This window comes from Arabidopsis lyrata (genome assembly GCF_000004255.2).
Source record: "Arabidopsis lyrata subsp. lyrata unplaced genomic scaffold ARALYscaffold_2, whole genome shotgun sequence".
NCBI classification, from domain to species: domain Eukaryota; kingdom Viridiplantae; phylum Streptophyta; class Magnoliopsida; order Brassicales; family Brassicaceae; genus Arabidopsis; species Arabidopsis lyrata.
In genome coordinates, this window is record NW_003302554.1 from 10940806 (window position 1) to 10959945 (window position 19140).

The window sequence follows — 19140 nt, forward strand, 5'->3', positions numbered from 1 at the left end:
TTACGAAGAAAGCGGCAACGAGTAAGTAAAAATGAAACGATAACTATTAAACCTAAATCTAACAGTACCACTTTAACGGCTTCAAATAAATATAACGGAGAAACTTAACGCCGTTAAGGGGGAAATAAATTTGTATATTTAAAATAAAATCACTCGAACCTTCTCTCTATTTTCTCCCGAGCGATTTCAAACGCGATCAAACACAACTCATTGCTATCACTTGTGTTCTCATTGTCTTTCTCTCCTTTCGTAAGAGTTTCCTTCCGACCAAAATCCGACTAGGGTCTCGGAACAGTGACGGCGTCTCCCACAGATTGAAGATGTGTATAATCTGAAAGGGGCTCTTGTTATAGAGCTTGGTGGAGAAGAAGATGATGAGATTTTTTCGTTTTCTTCTATAATAGGGTCTTATTAGGAATGTGGCCTTACTTAACCTAAACCTAAAAGCTAGTTCAAGAGTTAAGGGTTGCCATATCCTATATATTGTCCAAATATCTTAATCCCAAGCAATGTGGGAGATTCTAATAGGCCTCCTCGAGACGTGGGTGGAAAACGGCCCAACAGGAACAGTCCAAGCCCAACATGTCGGAAATACAATAAGACATGCCACTTATATGGGCCACATAGGTGGAAAACAATTTTTGTTGGAAAATTTGTTTGTTGGGCCAACCTAGGGCTCTCATACTATATTATGAATGTGACCTAAGTTAACCAAAAAACAAGCTCAAGAGTTAAGGATAGTTACATCCTATATATATTGCCCAAAAATCTTAATCCCAAGCAATGTAAGACATCCTAATAGGTCTCAATATTGGCTAAACCCATCGCTTCAAATGGTGGGTAACAACATCTTTTACACTTTAAGCACATTTGGGTGGCATTGCAGACATTTCTTGTGGCAACAATGGATAGGAAAACTACAAAGACTTTTAAAGGAATATGGAGGCTTTCTAGCGGAAGCACCAAGTATATTGGTTTCATTAAAGAGACAAGATTTAGAATCATGTTCAACAACATTGAATTTAAATTTACTAGTTCACGTAATGCGAAAGACATTTTGGAGTATCACTGTATCAGCTATAGGTTGATAGCAAAAATAAATTATGTGAAAAGGGGGACATGTAATAAGACCTCCAAAAAGATATTAAGGTTATACTTCTTCATCGATATAGTATTTCTTGTATTTATGTACAACGGTTGTTTGTATTGTTTTTTTATATATATAAATATAATTGAGTTGCCAGAAAAAAAAAGAACTTGGAACAAATGTTATCTTACAAAAACATAAACAATAAATTTTCATTATTTACTGTTTATTTAATAACAAGATATAAAAAATTATTTACAGATTTTCTAAAACCGAGCCAAACTATTTTTTAACGAGGTATATTCTTAAAGTAATTGAATTGTTACCCGACTTACCTAAAAATTGTTAGAATTATCTCTCAAACTAATATTTCTATAAAGATCCAATAAATTTTGTATATTTATTCAAAATAACCAAACCAATTTCTAGTTATTTGAAATATCTGAATATAAATATGGCCCTTACCAATTTGGATGGTGTTCCTAAATATCTGAATTACCTATACCTTATCAATTTTAACTGGCCTATTTAAAACATATACTCTAGATGTAACATGTGTTATTTGATATCCTAATTATCTTTTTACTGACTAATTTATTGGCAAGTATCTGACTTTTTATCTGAAACAAATACGTATGTCTATTTATCAATTGGTGTTGAAAAAACTGTTTAATCTTAACTGAATTTAGTTCAACATGTAACCATGAAATGAATATTCTATATTAAGGTTTTTGTTTTGATAAAATGTAAAATTTATATTACCAAAAAGAATAATTTTTATTACAAGAACCCAGCAGGACCTAAAAGTGTATCAAAAAGGTCCTAAAAAAAAGCCTCAAAGAGAACAGGTGAAGGAGCATAAGTTCTAACTTGAATAGACCATACTCATAGGTAAACCAAACGGGAGAGCATATTCCGAAATTTGCAGTTGATTGATCCTACCAAGAATAGAGTCCCAGATACTACGATCAGTAAGTTTGAAGATTACCAAGTGAGGAGTTGAAACCATGCTGTGAAACCTATTGTTTCTCTCGGATGGAGAAGAAAGTGACTTGTACCGTTAGCCGTTTGAGAATTAAGCTTTGTGATCGAGAGCTTTAAACGTACATTTTTGAGAGAGAGAAAAAGTAATTCCTTAAATTAAGTGTTAATGTATTTAAGTATCTATGGTTCACTAAGATTTATTGGTGTCATATTACCTTCTTTTTTTTAATATGAGTAATTTTAGGGGAAGTTTAATATAAAATTGTCCAAACTCCAAACAAATTGTTCATAATTTTGTGTTGGGCCACTGACGCTTATTTTGCTACTTGATTTAACATATATCTGTTACCGTAGATAAACTTTTAGCATATTTGAAAATGGTTGGCATGAGTAAATTGAAAACTTATATAGTATTATTATGACTAAAGATTTAAGCATGAAGAGTTCTTTTTTTTCAAAAATGGTTTTAAATTATCTCGTTGATTCTTTTGAGAAACTATATATTACATGCTAAAACAATTACTTTCGAGGAGCTATTGGGTCACACAGTGGATTCCTTCGAAAAGGAAAAGCAAGCGAACTAGATTTCTTCTGTTTGTAAAGCTTCTAAACATGTATTTTTGGTTAATCTGAAGCATCTTGTGTTTTATTTTTTCTTTTTGTTCTACATTACATATTTTTCTACTCAACGTCTGAACTGAATTATTGTTGACCAAAAACATGTCTTTGAGTCAAAAGAAGTAACAATGCACATTTAGGCCAAACATAAGATCTTCTTACGATTTACAAGACATCAAAGTAGCCACAATTAAGAAGAAAGCACATAGTTCCATAAATAAAGAGTTTCTGGAAACTTTAATCCTTAGGTCTTACATGAACATTATTACATTTTTAGTTCAATTGAAACATTTAAGACAAACATATGATCTTCTTACAGATCTACGACACAACAAAGTCACCATAATAGACAAGGAAACCACAGAGTTCACATATTAATAAAAGTACAGAAAGACAACCTTGTATGTTCGGTCAACGAGGATCAGAGGACAACAAATTGGCATGAGCTAGAGCGTCTTGGAATAGTAAGGACTTCTCCGAGGATGACAGATTTCTTTCTGGAACAACCTTCCAAACATAGAGTGACTTTCTTGAGGAATGGTGAGTTCTCAAGTAAGTAACTCACTAATTTCATCTCCATCCTGTCCAATGACGTTTCTATCTTAACATACTCGAGAGATGATAGGAGATGCCAAGGTCGAGATAAGATCCTAGTTCTCCCCTTTGGATAATGAGTAGATTCCTGATATATTACAACCAAGTCAACGAAACAAATTTGAGTAATTATGATACTTTCCTCATTTGCATTATTATACCAAAGAAAGTACATAAGTTTTAAGTAAACAATCCTTACCACGACAAGAGATTTTAGATTTGGGCAGCTCTCAAGAAAGAATGGCAATATTTCCCATCTGTCGTCATAGAAGTTAACACTCAAAAAAGATATGTTACGAAATAAGGGAAGTGGCTCACATCTTAAGTCCTCATAAATGACCTAAACAACAACCACCAAAAAAATGTTTCAGGACAAACTTATAAAATAAAGTTAAACCTTAAAAACATACGTTACCTCAAGAGTAAATGGAGAGATGATCAGATTTTTAACACTAGAGATCCCGGCAAGAAAATTACGAATAATTTCTCTCTTTGGCAGATCATTAGGATCAAACTTTTTTCCCCGACAAAAGTTAAACTCAATATAGATATCCGCCTCTACAAGGGACCTCGAATTCTTTATTATGAAACTTGCAGTTAATTGATGAGAGAGCTTGAAATCCTCGAGCTTGGGAGCATCAATTTCAACTACTAGATCTTTATCATGAAGATCATTGTCACCGGGGCCGTAATAGTTGAAGATCAATAGAGACTGAGAGCTCACACGTAAAACTTTTACGTTGTCCATTGGATTTTTGCATAACGTTAAGCTTTCGAGAACTAGGCAGCCTGAGATAAGCTTTTCCAAAGCCAAATCATTTGCAAACATAACCCATTGTAGAACCATAACTTTGACAAGCGGTAAAGAAACAAACTCAAGATTTGGCAAGACTACGGAGCAAAGCTTTAAAGAGACCAAGCTCTCACACTTGTACAGTATTGGAGGTATCTCCACTGCATCCCACATAAGATCGAGATACTGAACGTTCCGCTTAACAATAGCGTTGATCCACCGCACCATATGAGCATTATCAGCCTCCTCATCATCCCCATCAAGATAGCAAGATAATCTTAGTCTAAACTTTTTTAAACAGGACTCCTGGTTGAAACTTAGGAAGTTATCGATAAAACTCACAAGAGCATTGAGTTCTGTGAAATCACGACAATCCAATTCCAAACCAGGAACATACCTCCAGAGATTTCTCCAATTTCTGGATAAGACACTACTCTTAACCACATCTTTTGTCCGAAGATTCAGGAGAACATGAGAAAGCAAAGATTCTGGCAAATCTCTTACCCAGTCAACTTCATCACCAGATCTTTTGTCGGAAGATTCAGGAGAACATGATTGTTTGGCAAGGACACGTTTCTCTCCATCTTCATCCATGTATGTACCTTCGAAATTGCGAAGAAAGCGGCAAAGAGTAAGGAAAAAATGAAATGATAACTAAGTACCACTTTAACGGCTTCGTATAAAGATGACAGAAAAAACAAACGCCCTTTAATAAAATATCTCAGATTCTGGTTTTAATTTAAAGATTGATTTTAATGGAAAGTTAGTATATTTAATTATTTTATTAATCATATTATTTTTGTAACATCTACTTTATTAATGAATAAACTTCTAATGAATGTAATAATATTTATCAGATAAAAGAGTATCTATTACTAATAAAAGAAACTCATTAAAGTCTCTCGATGTGTCCACATCAGCAAAAACAAAAACATCAAAAAGATGATAGTAACCTCATTAATAGTTTGATACAGAGATAGGCTTCTACTTGCATAGTTCTTCGTCTTCAAGCTGTCTTAGTTCGTATCGTAATAACACTTTGATGAGGTGATGAACTTAGACAAAAATAAATTTATGAACTCTCTGTTGTACTTGGTATTCATTGTCTACTTGTATCGTAATAACACTTTGATGAGGTGATGAACTTAGACGAAAGTAAATTTATAAACTTTCTGTTGTATTTCGTATTCATTTTCTTATTTTTTATGAGTCGCCTGTTGCATCCTACTTCTATAAATCATTATGCAGGTTTATTGGGAATATAATCATTATGTAGGTTTTGATTTTATATATTTAACATACATTTCTACATTAGACCTTAAAATAATTTTTGATACCAAAAGACTACCATAAATTGTAGATAGAAATACTCGCTCGTGAGAAAAAGGATGTGAGAGAGGTAATGTCAAACATTATAACTTTATGGTAATTTCTCAGCTTAACTCCCTTTCTTTCTTGCTGTCGCATTTGCCATTGATCCACTTAGACACACTTTTTTTAAGGTAGAGCAAAAGATAGGTACTAAAAAAAGTGTTCCTTAGAGGTAGAAAGAAGTAGCCATGGCGAGCAGCATAAAATGTTGCATCAAGGGACAGAAAATGTGGATGGTCACACAATTGATATCACTACTTCTTACAGACGACCGGTGTTACAAGTAGAAACTGTTCAAATCAGGTACGTGTGAGCATCTAAGAAAATTAAGATATAGACATTGAAAACACATTACATCATCAAGAAGAAATTAAGACATCTGTAATGTAAAGAAAAAGATTAATTACAGTGTAAAATTTTTATGCAAATAATAATAAATCTCAATTCATGAATATAAATTAGAATGAAAAAATATAGATATATAAATTTTAAAAAATAATAGTATCCTAAAAAAAATTAAATACAGTGTAATGTGTTTTTTTTGCATGTATAATAACAAAACTAAAAATGATTTAAAACTTAATTAAGTAAACTACTTTTAAAACATTAGCTGTTAAATATATTGGCATAGCCCAGATTCTCGCCTAGTAAATAATAAAATTTCATCTATAAAAGTATAAAAAATAAGAGACAAAGGGTCATTGGAGTTTGGTTTAGTCTAGACTAAGACTGTATTCCTTACGGTTCATGAACTAGGCTGAGCTGTTGTCCTGGATCCCGGAATGGCAAGTGCTTCTGCTTCTCCTACACAAAGGAGGCTATAAAGGAGGCTCCTTCTACATTAACGAAGCCAGTCACTCAAGCCGTGATTTACGCAACTTGGAAAGAGAGGAATAATATGCCCCATAATTCGCAACACATAGCACCTGCTTCTATCTTCAAGATCCTTGATTGGGAAATAATCAACTCTATAAATGTGAGGAGGCATCGAAGAAAGTTCTGTAACCTTATGGACCTTTGGCTCATATGAAGTTCACCTAGAAGATTGTTTAATTACTTCCTTGTTTTTTACCCTAATATTTGTCAAGGAACTAAATTTTAGGTATTCAACATGTAAATCTTGACTATTTTCATTTTATATGATATTTACCCACCTAGCAAAAAAAAAACAATAAGAGACAAACTTTCAAATTCTAAAGACTCTACCTCTGAAACAGATCATATACCATTTTTGGTTAAGCTGAAGTATCTTGTGTTTTATCTTTCCTTTTTGTATAATCCATTATATATTTTTCTAAACAACGTCAAAAACATTGTTTAGCAAAAACATGTCTTTGAGTCAAAAGAAGTAAACATTACACAATATCTTCTTACGATCTACAACTACAAGATATAAATGTCACCACAATGAAGAAAAAAGCACATAGTTCACATCAATAGAGAGTTTCTGGAAATTTTAATCCTTAGGTCTTACACATTATATTTTTGGTTCAATTGAAACATTTAAGCCTAACATAAATAGGATCTTCTTACGGTCTACAACACAACAAAGTCACCACAATGAAGAAGGAAAACAGAGTTCACATAAATAAAAGTACAGAAGGAGAACCTTGTATGTTCGTCAACGAGGATCAGAAGACGACAATTTGGCATGAGCTAGAGCGTTTTTGAATGGTAAGGAGTTCATATTCTGCTTGCTTTCTAGAAGAATCATCCCAATATACAGTGAGTTTCTTGAGGATTGGTGAGTTCCCAAGTAAGTAACTCACTAATCTCATCTCCATCGCATCCCCTTTCAATGGAAATTCTATCTCGACATACTCAAGAGATGATAGGAGAAGCCGAGGTCCACATAAAATACTAGTTCTCTTCTTTCGAGATGTAGTGGATCCCTGAAATTACAACCATGTGCAAGTAACAAAATGTTTTGAGTCATTATGATACTTCCCCATTTGCATTTATACCAAAGAAAGTACATAACTTTTAAGTAAACAATCCTAACCACGACAAGGGATTTTAGATGCGGGCAGCTCTCGAGAAAGATTGGCAATAATTCCCATCTGTGGTTGTAGAAGTCAACGCTTAAGTAATATAGGTTACAGAATAAGGGTAGTGGTTCACATCTTGAGTAATCATAAATGACCTACAACAACAACAAAAACAAGAAAAGTATCAGGATAAACTTATAGGATAAAATTATACAAATACAAAGTTAAACATTAGAATAGCCAATTCAACATATGTTACCTCAAGAGTACATGGAGCGATGAACAGATTTTTGACACTAGAGATCCCGGCAAGAAAATTACGAATCATTTCTCTCTTTGGCAGATCGTTCGGATCAAACTTCTTTCCCAAACCAAAGTTAAACTCAATATTGATATCCGCCTCTACAAGGGAACTCAACTTATTTGTTATGAAACATGCACTTAAATGATGAGAGAGCTTGAGATCCTCAAGCTTAGGAGCATCAATTGAAACTACTGGATCATCATGAAGACCCTTGCGACTCGAGCCGTTATAGTTGAAGCTCAATAGAGACTGAGACCTCACACGTAAAACTTTTACATTGTCATTGTGACGTCTGCATAAAGTTAAGCTTTCGAGAACTAGGCAGCCTGAGATAAGCATTTCCAAAGACAAATCATTGGCAAACTTAACCAAATCTAGAACCATAACTTTGACACGCGGTAAACTAACAAACTCAAGCTTTGGTAAGATTACGCCACAAAGCTTTAAAGACACCAAACTATCACACATGTAGAGTATTGGAGGTATCTCTACTGCACCCCACGCAAGATCAAGATACTGTAATTTCCGTTTAACAAAACCGTTGATCCACCGCGCCATATGAGCCTTTTCAGTCACCTCATCCCCATTAAGATTGCAATAGAATCTTAACTTACACTTTCTCAAGCACGAGTCACTATGAAAACTCATGAAGCTATCGATAAAACTCACAAAAGTATTGGGTTTCGTGAAATCACGACAATCCAAATCCAAACCAGGAACATACCTCCAGAGATATCTCCATTTGCTGGATAAGACACTAGTCTTAACCACATCTTTTGTCGGAAGATTCAGGAGAACATGAGAAAGCAAAGATTCTGGCAAATCTCTTACCCAATCAACTTCATCACCAGATCTTTTGTCGGAAGATTCAGGAGAACATAATCGTTTGGTACGAACACGTTTCTCTCCGTCTTCGTCCATGTACCTTCAAAATTGCGAAGAAAGCGGCAAAGAGTTGGTGAAAATGAAACGATAACTATTAAACCTAAACCTAACAGTACCACTTTAACTGCTTCCTAAGAGATAACGGAGTAACAAACCGCCGTTAACTCTTAAAAATTTCTCAGATTCTGGAAAATTGATTTTAATGTGAAACTAGTATATTTCATAAAAAATAAAATTCTCTAAATATCTTCTTTTGTTTATTATATAAACGTGGAACAAAATTTAATCACACAAAAGTATAAATAATTAAATTTCATTATTAACTGTTAATTATTACAAACAAATATAAAATTATTTACGGATTTTTTTAACAGCATTTATTTACCGATTTTTTTTAAAACAATAAAGTTTCATCATTAATTAATTATTTAAAGATTTTTTAAAACCAAACAATACTAATTTTTTTAATGACATGTATTCTCAAAGTATAGAATTGCCTAAATTAATTAAAATCTTCTTGAAAGATCCAAAGCATTTATAATATTTCTTAAAAATATCCAAAATAATTTCTAGTTATTTGAAATACCCGAACAAATTTGGATAGTGTTTTATCTGACCGATTATCTATACCTTACCAATTTTAGCTGACCGATTTAAAAAGCAAAATTTGGATGTAATTTTTTTTATTTGATATCCTAAAAATCTTTTTACTAGATTAATGTATTCACAAGTATCTAATATTTAATCAGAAACAAATATATCTATTCATCAATTGATATGGAAAGAATTGTTTATTCTAAATAAATTCAGTTTTGTTGGGCTCTCAAAGCCCAATCCAACTTCTTTATTTGTATGATATTATCTGTTTTGGGTCCAAATGAGCAAGTCCGCACGAATTTGTTTTTGGGCTCTTTTCCAAAATGTCTCATACTAATTAGAGTTGGACTTGACTTATATTACACAATTCTTTTCTAATCTTCTGATGTATGACGATGGTTTGCCTCCTAACAATCCTTCGCTCAAACAAAGACCACGTAAATTTGCCTCCCCTCTAGCGAAACCTTGGCACCCTGATACCAGCACCTCTTATTCGAAAGGACTCTTTGAGACACCTTTCTAATCGTGTCACATTGAGGGCTCCTCCCACACCGAGCATGCAGTCCACACCCACTCCCTTAGGTCTATACAATTTCTATTAACAGTTAATATTAATACAGATTAAACATGTTGCCAAATCTAGGAAATTTGTATAAGCTCTTAAATTCTCGTAACTTTGAAGGTGTGCTCGAAGCATCAGATCATCAGCTGTATTGTTAACATGTAATAGTTTCCACTTTCTACATTAGAAATTATTATACTTTGAGAAAATAGCATATTGGCATACTGTATGTAGCAGTGTTCAAGAAAGCGCTAGGCGCTAAGCGGGCGGTGACCCAGTGCCTAGCGCCTAGAACGCCTAATCGGGGCCTAGACGATTTTTTAGGCGGTTTAGACGTTTATAACATAAAACATTATCAATATGATATTATATATAAAAGTTATATAAAATATCTATATAAAACTAAAAATTAGATAAAATATTTATTTATATTTATATTAAACAATATATGAATATTTATAACTATATATATAAATAAAACTCTAATTAAAATTGAAAAAATACATTAAACAAGATCTATGTAATTTTAGGCGGTCAATGCGGTTATCTAGGCGTCGCATGAGAGTCTAGCGCCTAGTCGGGGCCTAGGCGACCGCCTAGACCGCTTTTTAGAACACTGGTATGTAGTAGTAAGATCAGTAATCATATGCATGTTTCCACTTTCCTCTTTTTGTGTTCATAGTTTTGCAACGTGGCCACTGATGGCGCTTATTTTGCTACTTAATGCAATATATATATGTTAGTGTTACTGTAAATATATTTTTAGCATATTTAAAAATGATTGGTACGAGTAAATACTTCATCTATTTCATAAATAGTGTCATTCTACTATTCTTCACACAAATTAAGAAAAGTAAACAAATTTCTTTTTTACCCCTTATTAATACACTAGATAATACCCTCTCTATGATTAATAAGTTGAAAAAGTAGGGATAAAAAAAAATTGATTTTAAAAACTGCATTGAAAACATAAAACGACACTCTTTGTAAAACAAGATTAAAACCTTAAAACGACACTTTTTGTGAAAAAGTAGTAGAAAACTTCTATTATGACTAGAGATTTAAGCATAAAGAATTCCGTTTTGTGAAAATGGTTTTAAATTATCTCTCGTTGACTCTTTTGAGAAACTATCCTCACACTTTCATGTGTTAAAAAACAGTGAAACATTGAATATTTCCAACCGAATTTTGATTTTCTCAACAAATATTCATTCGGAAAATATAGAGTAATTCTGATTTAAGAGGAGCTATTGGGTCAGACACTAGATTTCTAGAAACTTTAATCCTTTGGGCTTACACAGATCTTATACCATTTTTGGTTAAAGTGAAGCATCTTGTGTTTTATATATATATTTTTCTACTCAACGTTTGAACTGAATTATTGTTGACCAAAAACATGTCTTTGAGTCAAAAGAAGTAACAATGCACATTTAGGCCAATATGGTACATGCACAGTTGAATCTTATTCGGAAGATTGTAGGAATATTAGGAAATTTCATCTCTCTATGTTTGTTTCTGTCACCAACGCCAACGTTTGTACACATAGTGAAAAAGAAGTCAGTGGAAAAATTCTCACCAATGCCATATTCCTACACGACAGTTCGGTCATTCGAAACGCCGTTGCTATCGCTACTTCTCTTACCAACGTCACCGGCTTCAGCCTCCTCGTAAAATTCTCCTCTCTCTTATCTCTCTCGACTTATAGACCTGTCCAAAGGACAAGCATGCTAAGCAAAAAGTTAGGGTCGCAAAACTTTTTAATTTTTATAATGCAACGTTCACTTTTTTTTAGTGATTATATATTTTGTACTACCATTTTTGTTTGTTTAGAAGGTTATTGAGTGTCCACATTTTGTTTTTCTTAATTAAGACCACTATTTTTATTGGACCGTCCTTGCTGACTTAGATCTTTAGTTTGGATTGGCAGGTGCGTTAGAGACACTGTGTGGTCAAGCTTTTGGAGCTGAGCAATTTAGGAAAATCGGTGCATACACTTATAGCTCAATGCTATGTCTTCTCTTGTTTTGTTTCCCAATCTCACTTTTGTGGGTTTTTATGGACAAACTATTGGAGCTTTTCCATCAAGATCCTCTCATCTCTCATTTAGCTTGTAGATATTCGATCTGGCTTATACCGGCTTTATTCGGATACTCTGTTCTTCAATCTATGACTCGGTTTTTCCAGTCACAAGGATTGGTTCTACCTCTCTTCTTGAGCTCTCTCGGAGCTCTCTGTTTTCACATTCCCTTTTCGTGGCTTCTTGTCTATAAACTGAGATTTGGAATCGTCAGCGCTGCTGATTTGGAATCGTCAGATCTTCTTACGATTTACAAGACATCAAAGTAACCACAATTAAGAAGAAAGCACATAGTTCCATAAATAAAGAGTTTCTGGAAACTTTAATCCTTAGGTCTTACATGACCCTTATTACATTTTAGGTTCAATTGAAACATTTAAGACAAACATATGATCTTCTTACAGATCTACGACACAACAAAGTCACCATAATAGACAAGGAAACCACAGAGTTCACATTAATAAAAGTACAGAAACACAACCTTATATGTTCGGTCAACAAGGAGGATCAGAGGACGACAACTTGGCATGAGCTAGAGCGTCTTGGAATGGTAAGGAGTTCTCTGAGGATGACAGATTCCTTTCTGGAACAACCTTCCAAACATAGAGTCACTTTCTTGAGGATTGGTGAGTTCTCAAGTAAGTAACTCACTAATTTCATCTCCATCCTGTCCAATGACGGTTGTATCTTAACATACTCGAGAGATGATAGGAGACGCCGAGGTCGAGATAAAATATTAGTTCTCTCCTTTGGATAATAAGTAGAGTCCTGATATTATAACCATGTGAAAGTAACAAATGTTTGAGTAATTAAGATACTTTCCCCATTTGCATTATACCAAAGGAAGTACATAAGTTTTAAGTAAACAATTCTTACCACGACAAGAGATTTTATACTCGGGCAGCACTCAAGAAAGAATGGCAATATCTCCCATCTGTCGTCATAGAAGTTAACACTCAGGGAAGATAGGTTACGAAATAAACGCAGTGGTTCACATCTTGAGTAATCATAAATGATCTACAACAACATAAACAAGAAAAATATCAGGATAAACTTATACAGGATAAAGTAAAACAATAAAATAGCGAATTCAACATATATACGTTACCTCAAGAGTACATGGACCGATGCTAAGTTTTTTGACATTAGAGATCCTGGCAAGAAAATTACCAATCATTTTTCTCTTTGGCAGATTCTTCGGATCAAACTTTTTTCCCACACAAAAGTTGAACTCAATATTGATATCCGCCTTTACAAGGGAACTCGAATTCTTTATAATGAAACTTGCAGTTGTATCATGAGAGAGCTTGAGATCCTCAAGCTTGGGAGCATCAATTTCAACTATTAGATCTTTATAATGAAGCTCATGGCAACTGGGGCCGTAATAGTTGAAGCTCAATAGAGACTGAGACCTCACACGTAAAACTTTTACATTGTCAATTGGACATTTGCAGAAACTTAAGCTTTCGAGAACTGAGCAGCCTGAGATAAGCATTTCCAAAGCCAACTCATTTGCATACATAACCCATTCTAGATCGAGAACTTTGACATGCGGTAAAGACATACACTCAAGATTTGGCAAGACTACGACACAAAGCTTTAAAGAGACCAAGCTCTTACACATATAAAGTATTGGAGGTACCTCTACTGGAGCCCATGTAAGATCGAGATGCTGAACTTTCTGCGTAACAACAGCGTTGATCCACCGCGCCATATGAGCATTATTAGTCTCCTCATCCCGATCATTATCCATATAAATTCTTAGCTTGAACTTGTTTAAGCTTGAGTCACGGTTGAAACTCAGAAAGCTATCGATAAAACTCACAAGAGCATTGAATTCCGTGAAATCACGATGATCTAAATCCAAACCAGGAACATACCTCCAGAGATGTCTCCATTTGGTGGATAAGACACTACTCTTAACCACATCTTTTGTCGGAAGATTCAGGAGAACATGAGAAAGCAAAGATTCGGGCAAATCTCTTACCCAATCAACTTCATCACCAGATCTTTTGTCGGAAGATTCAGGAGAACATGATCGTTTGGTAAGAACACGTTTCTCTCCGTCTTCGTCCATGTACCTTCAAAATTGCGATGAAAGCGGCAAAGAGTAGGTGAACATGAAACGATAACTATTAACCCTAAACCTAACAGTTCCGCTTTAACGGCTTCTAAGAAAGATAACGGAGAAACAAAACGCCGTTAACTTTTTAAAATATCTCAGATTCTGGATTTTAATGGGAAATTAGTATATTTAATAATTTTAGAGAAATACCCTAAAATACCATATTATTAAGTTTTTTTTTATAAAAAAAGTTCCATCACTATTTAATTTTATTTTTTTCAATAATATCACAAATATTTGTTCAACAGAAAGAAAGTACAAATAAAATTAGAAAACTGCATCTGGATTTGCTATTTCCAATTTAGGTTTTATATTTCACCATTAAAAAGATATTTGATTTATTTTTATATTGAATTTTGTGATATTATTGGAAAAAAAAACTAGTAATGCTATTTTTCTTTAAAATATAATGTGGTATTTTAGAGAATTGCCCATAATTTTATTAAATATAAAATTTTCTTTAACATCTACTTTTGTTTATTAAACAAACTTGGACTAAATATTTCCATACAAAAACTTTAAAAAATAAAATTTTATTATTAACTCTTTTAATAAAATAAATTTACCAGATTTTCTAAAGTCGAACCAAACTAAATTTAACGATATGATGTGTATTCTTAAAGTAATAAAACTACCTATATTATCTAAAAGTTAGATCCGAATTTTTTAAAAAAATTTATTCAAAATATCCAAAATAATTTCGATTTACTTGAAATATCCGAATATAAGTATGGTCCTTACCAATTCGGATAGTGTTTTTACATATCCGAATGATCTATACTTTACCAATTTAATCTGACCCTATTTTAAAAAGAATACACTTCCGATGTAATTTTTGTATTTTGATGTCGTAAATATCTTTTTGATGACTATTATCTGATCTATTTATGAATCATTTTTGTGTGTTACCATTTAGAGCTTTACAATATTTTTTACAAAATTCACTTGGATTCAACTAAAAGCAAGGATGAAGCAAAATACAATTGATAAGAGCATCTTCGACCTCATTCTATATTTTGCTCTAAACTCTATTATAGAGTACAATTTTTTCGACCCTACTCTATATTCCACTATAAACTATTCTATTTACAGTAAAAAAATAAAGTGAAACATTGAAAAAAATCTCTACTCTAGTACATTAGAGATGGTGTAAGTGTTTAAGAATTAGCGTTCTTATTATCATGTGGAGGTATAACAAAACACATAAGTTTAAAGTCCAAAGAGTTATATATGAATATATATATATCCCAACAACAAAATACTAAATCGGCCTCTTTTAATTAATTACATGACCCCAACGAAGTCACCTACGATCGTCTCTGTAACACTAAAGTTCACTGAAAATTATCTACAAACTTCAACTTCGTTTACATGAAAAATCATTTTCAGATCTCATCAAGGTCGCTGTCTACATCATCATCATCATTCGGCGTCTCGAAGTTCATCATAAACCTAAGTGAGTCTCCTTCCTCTACCTCCCATTGCTTCTTCAGCGCATTGATAGCTCTCGAAGCAGCTGCTGCAATAGCCGGGTTACTGTCTTCAGCGAGTCTCTGCAAAAAGGCTCATTCGATTTGTACTTTAATATTTTATACAAAGTCCATCACTTTGCAAGAATGGTCATCAAGATTTGCATTTTATCTTTCACCTGTAATGCTCCCATTCCTGCATTTCCTAGTGTCCACATTGACGGTGCAGCTGCTAAGGCATTAGCCAACGCTTTTCTACAACAAGACCAGAAAAAAACCAAGGGATTTCAAATCAGAGAAGGACCAAACAATGAAACATTCGATGATCGTGAATAAAGAAACTGTGTCGGTAATATGAATCACTTTATTAATGCAAAACATCTACTGTCTATTAAGTGTTGGCCTCAACTTACTCTCGCATAACTTTTCTGTATCAACTGTTCCCTTATATAATTATAATCTAAACACTATTCATAATTCCGAAGGACTCGTCGAAGAAAGTAATTAAGTGTTGGCCTCGACTTACTCTAGCATATATAATTATAATCTACACACTATTCATAATTCCAGAAGGGTAAAAGAATATTAAGTGAAGAACTCATCGAAGAAAGTAGTAAAGGGACATAATAGAATACCGGTGTTTACCTTGTATTGACATCTGGAGAGATTGAGCATTCAGCCAAGAGAGATGCACTACTTTTACCATCCATTGCATCAAGGTCAATCAGAGTCGTGACTAACAACTCGAGCTGTTAAAACCAAAATGATATGATCACTTATGAATAACTGTGATAAAAAGATTTTGGTATCGTCGATTATGGACCATACCTCTTCGGGGTCAGTGTAGTCAATTCCATCGGCTTCTGAGAGCGCTGATGCCATACTCTTGTAAGCTTCCTGTTTCAACATCAAAAAGGAAACATCAGAGAAAATAATACTTAAGAACACATAGCGGTTTCCTGGTGAATCAGACCTCAATAGCAGATATGCGATCAGATGAAACTTCCCCAGGGAAAAACCCGAGAGCTATTCCATTCTTCTCAAGCGATATGCGATCCGTGGTACCGGTTTCAGATGTAACCCTTAAGATAACAATTTTAAATTCAGATCTTGATATCAAGAAACAACAAGGAAAAAAAAAAGGAAGTGTCAAGGACATAAGCTTCTTACAAGCTGTCAACCATTTTGTTCACCATCATGTCGTGGATGTTCTTAATGAACTGCACCAAAACAGGACAGACGAAGTGTTAACATAAGGGAAGATGAACCAAAACACCAATACTGTAACATATCAGACTTTGGTTTTACCTCTAAAGCCATTAACGCGTCTTCCATGGCCCGTTGTTTAGCACGAAAATCTGCTCGCCTTAAATCAGCCTGGAAAATCAGGGCAATAGTCTTTTAACCGCCAACTCTACCAAATAATAAATATACATTTGAGTAGTCACTTTTATCATGTCAATCTCGGATAGTGATTATACTTAACGGTCACACATAACTTTGCACAAGTAAACAAAGAATGAGGCAGATGGGCATACCTCTAAAGCGCCATCACTCCAATGCTTATCAGCGGCATTTTTCAACTTAGACTCCGCTATGTTTTTTAATATCTATGGACATAAAACCCAAATAAGAAAAATAAGATAACAACAAAACCAGAAGAGTAGTCAGAAAATGTGCATATATCAATGAAAATGTGCATACAGTAGCAATATGATGAAGGCACTCAGCCTTTCTTTTGACATCACGATCTATTTTCTCTGTATCTTCTCTTGCCCGAGCTACATAATAAACCCACAAGACAGGGTTAGGAAGCAGTAATAGAATTACATATTAGTGTGAAAGATAAACAAATCTTACCATCGAGTTTAAGGAACCCGGACCCAAGAATGGCAACATCCTGGCGTGCACGAGCATCAAGTCTCATAATACCACTGCAAAACACAAATCTCAACACATAAGGGATCCTTCAGTAATGCATAATTTCTAGATGAGGTAACCGTCTGATATACGAAAAGTACCGAGATAGAAGAACAAGGTCATTACGAGCCCTTTCATTCACAAACTTAGCATCATTAGACACATATTCAACCAAAATTTGGCTTGAGCTACTCTTCCTCCTCGGCATCACTTGCTTCTCACCTTCCTTTTGCACAACTTGGGAACTAACACATCACCAAGAAACTCATAACTAAAGTATGAAACAAACCAAGACCAGTTTGATCAAAGGAAGCAAAGGAAACCAAAAATGCTTACTTAGTTTCAGTGTCTTGAGATTTTCCAACAAAGCACAATGTAGAAGATCTTCGAGAACTAACAAAAGTGACAGTCTTTATACAACAAAGACCTTGCTTTAACTCTTCAACAGATGAACCCTTTTTAGCATCTAGAGGATGATGAACAAACGCCAACAAAACTCTTTGAGATCTTGATGCATTAACACTCTTGGCTAAAATTGGACTCTTAGGAACAATCTTGCTCACGTTAAGAGCCATTGAGATAAACCCTATAAAAAAATCAAAATTGATTCACATTAACATATAAAATGAGAGACACAAAGTAAGGAGCTTTGAAATCAATTCGATTCTAGGAAGACATAAAGATACAATTTTTCTCAAAGAAGAGAAATTACCCACTTGAATCAAACTCAAACTATTGATTTTTAAGACAAACCCATCAAGGAAAATTTGATGAAACAGTGATTTAGATCGATTCAATTCTAGGACGAAATAAAGAGACAATTTTTATAAAAAAGGAGAGATTACCCACTTCAAAGTATAGATTTTTAAGACAACCCCATCAAGGAAAAAATGAGAATTGGAGAGATGAAACAGTGTTGAACACAGAGTCGAGAGAGAAGAGAGACTAACCTTGAGGGAAGAACTGAAGAAGAAGAGAAATCCAATGAAGGATTTAGGATTTTAGGGAGAAAGAAGAAGACAAGGAAGGAGAATTATGGGATTGGAAGTGAAAATTGTAACCACAAGAGTTACTTGTGGACCAGTGTGAGCCAACCATGCCGTACGTTTTCTTTCTATTTCGATTCTCTGGTCATTGTAGAGTAGAGTGGGCACCACCAATCTTTCCCTTGTCATAATAATAATATTTTGGTTTAGATAATTTGGTTGTAGTTTAGAACGATGAATTTTTGCTTGGTCAGGTATGATTTATAGTTAAGTTTTTTTTTTTTTTTTTTTTTGTTAAAAATGATTTATAGTTAAGTTTTGAAAAAAAATATCCAGCTAGATAATCTACATATACATTTTTACAGTACTTTTTTGCTTTAATTTATTTGGATCCGGGTTTTACCCGGTTTAAAGCTATTCGGATCCTGGATAAGAGATTTAAGGAAATGTGTAATAAAAAACGACATTATCTCTTTAATTACCTATTTAACTCTGTTTCCTTAATTTATTCCCACATTAATCGGCATGTCATTAGCATTTATTATTTAAATTTGCAAAATTTAATAAAGATATTAAGCAAACTAAATATCGAGTATGTTGCTATATTCTCGATTGTATATTCTCGATTTAATGTTTTCAATTCTACCTAATCCTAACTAATTTAATATTAAATATTGTTGTTTCCTTACCTAAGATCTCATTTTGGTGTGATTTTAATAGATTTCATTTACTATTTACTATAAATCAAGGCTTCAAATATTCGAATAATTTATTATAAAT

General features: G+C 33.7%; 4 protein-coding genes across 5 annotated transcripts; all 4 read right to left on the reverse strand.

Moving 5' to 3' along the window:
• Positions 1 to 2914: 2914 nt before the first annotated feature.
• Positions 2915 to 4699, reverse strand: LOC110231089 (FBD-associated F-box protein At1g66320-like). The gene is made up of 3 exons (XM_021035906.1): positions 3699 to 4699; positions 3483 to 3623; positions 2915 to 3371 (listed from the first exon to the last, which is right to left on the reverse strand). The coding sequence occupies exons 1-3, from the start codon at positions 4668 to 4670 to the stop codon at positions 3111 to 3113; spliced, it is 1374 nt and encodes a 457-aa protein (XP_020891565.1). The 5' UTR covers positions 4671 to 4699; the 3' UTR covers positions 2915 to 3110.
• Positions 4700 to 6855: 2156 nt separating this feature from the next.
• LOC110231091 (FBD-associated F-box protein At1g66310-like) lies at positions 6856 to 8729 on the reverse strand. Its single transcript, XM_021035909.1, has 3 exons — positions 7695 to 8729; positions 7450 to 7590; positions 6856 to 7339 (listed from the first exon to the last, which is right to left on the reverse strand). Exons 1-3 carry the CDS (start codon positions 8658 to 8660, stop codon positions 7079 to 7081), a joined length of 1368 nt encoding a protein of 455 aa, XP_020891568.1. The 5' UTR covers positions 8661 to 8729; the 3' UTR covers positions 6856 to 7078.
• A 3493-nt stretch (positions 8730 to 12222) lies between these two features.
• Positions 12223 to 14006, reverse strand: LOC110230696 (FBD-associated F-box protein At1g66320-like). The gene is made up of 3 exons (XM_021034248.1): positions 12969 to 14006; positions 12737 to 12877; positions 12223 to 12628 (listed from the first exon to the last, which is right to left on the reverse strand). Exons 1-3 carry the CDS (start codon positions 13935 to 13937, stop codon positions 12368 to 12370), a joined length of 1371 nt encoding a protein of 456 aa, XP_020889907.1. The 5' UTR covers positions 13938 to 14006; the 3' UTR covers positions 12223 to 12367.
• A 1133-nt stretch (positions 14007 to 15139) lies between these two features.
• Positions 15140 to 18440, reverse strand: LOC9323087. Of its 2 annotated transcripts, none has more exons than XM_021036017.1 (13): positions 18325 to 18440; positions 17711 to 17960; positions 17476 to 17619; positions 17315 to 17388; positions 17159 to 17235; positions 16993 to 17064; positions 16763 to 16831; positions 16625 to 16674; positions 16428 to 16536; positions 16283 to 16351; positions 16100 to 16203; positions 15634 to 15709; positions 15140 to 15538 (listed from the first exon to the last, which is right to left on the reverse strand). In XM_021036017.1, exons 2-13 carry the CDS (start codon positions 17947 to 17949, stop codon positions 15371 to 15373), a joined length of 1251 nt encoding a protein of 416 aa, XP_020891676.1. In that variant the 5' UTR covers positions 17950 to 17960; positions 18325 to 18440; the 3' UTR covers positions 15140 to 15370. The 2 variants fall into 2 exon arrangements, with proteins under 2 accessions (XP_020891676.1, XP_020891677.1); XM_021036018.1 differs by lacking the exon at positions 18325 to 18440 and adding an exon at positions 18224 to 18302.
• Positions 18441 to 19140: the final 700 nt, after the last annotated feature.

Coding starts and splice junctions, on each gene's coding strand:
- LOC9323087 (XM_021036017.1), bottom strand. CDS start 17,949: ATGGCTCTTAACGTGAGCAAGATTGTTCCTAAGAGTCCAATTTTAGCC. Junction 17,065..17,158: donor GCCTTCATCATATTGCTACT/GTATGCACATTT, acceptor TTATGTCCATAG/ATATTAAAAAACATAGCGGA. Junction 16,832..16,992: donor GGAGTGATGGCGCTTTAGAG/GTATGCCCATCT, acceptor CTGATTTTCCAG/GCTGATTTAAGGCGAGCAGA.
- LOC110231089 (XM_021035906.1), bottom strand. CDS start 4,670: ATGGATGAAGATGGAGAGAAACGTGTCCTTGCCAAACAATCATGTTCT. Junction 3,624..3,698: donor TCTCTCCATTTACTCTTGAG/GTAACGTATGTT, acceptor GTTGTTGTTTAG/GTCATTTATGAGGACTTAAG. Junction 3,372..3,482: donor ATCTAAAATCTCTTGTCGTG/GTAAGGATTGTT, acceptor GTAATATATCAG/GAATCTACTCATTATCCAAA.
- LOC110231091 (XM_021035909.1), bottom strand. CDS start 8,660: ATGGACGAAGACGGAGAGAAACGTGTTCGTACCAAACGATTATGTTCT. Junction 7,591..7,694: donor TCGCTCCATGTACTCTTGAG/GTAACATATGTT, acceptor TTGTTGTTGTAG/GTCATTTATGATTACTCAAG. Junction 7,340..7,449: donor ATCTAAAATCCCTTGTCGTG/GTTAGGATTGTT, acceptor TTGTAATTTCAG/GGATCCACTACATCTCGAAA.
- LOC110230696 (XM_021034248.1), bottom strand. CDS start 13,937: ATGGACGAAGACGGAGAGAAACGTGTTCTTACCAAACGATCATGTTCT. Junction 12,878..12,968: donor TCGGTCCATGTACTCTTGAG/GTAACGTATATA, acceptor ATGTTGTTGTAG/ATCATTTATGATTACTCAAG. Junction 12,629..12,736: donor GTATAAAATCTCTTGTCGTG/GTAAGAATTGTT, acceptor TTATAATATCAG/GACTCTACTTATTATCCAAA.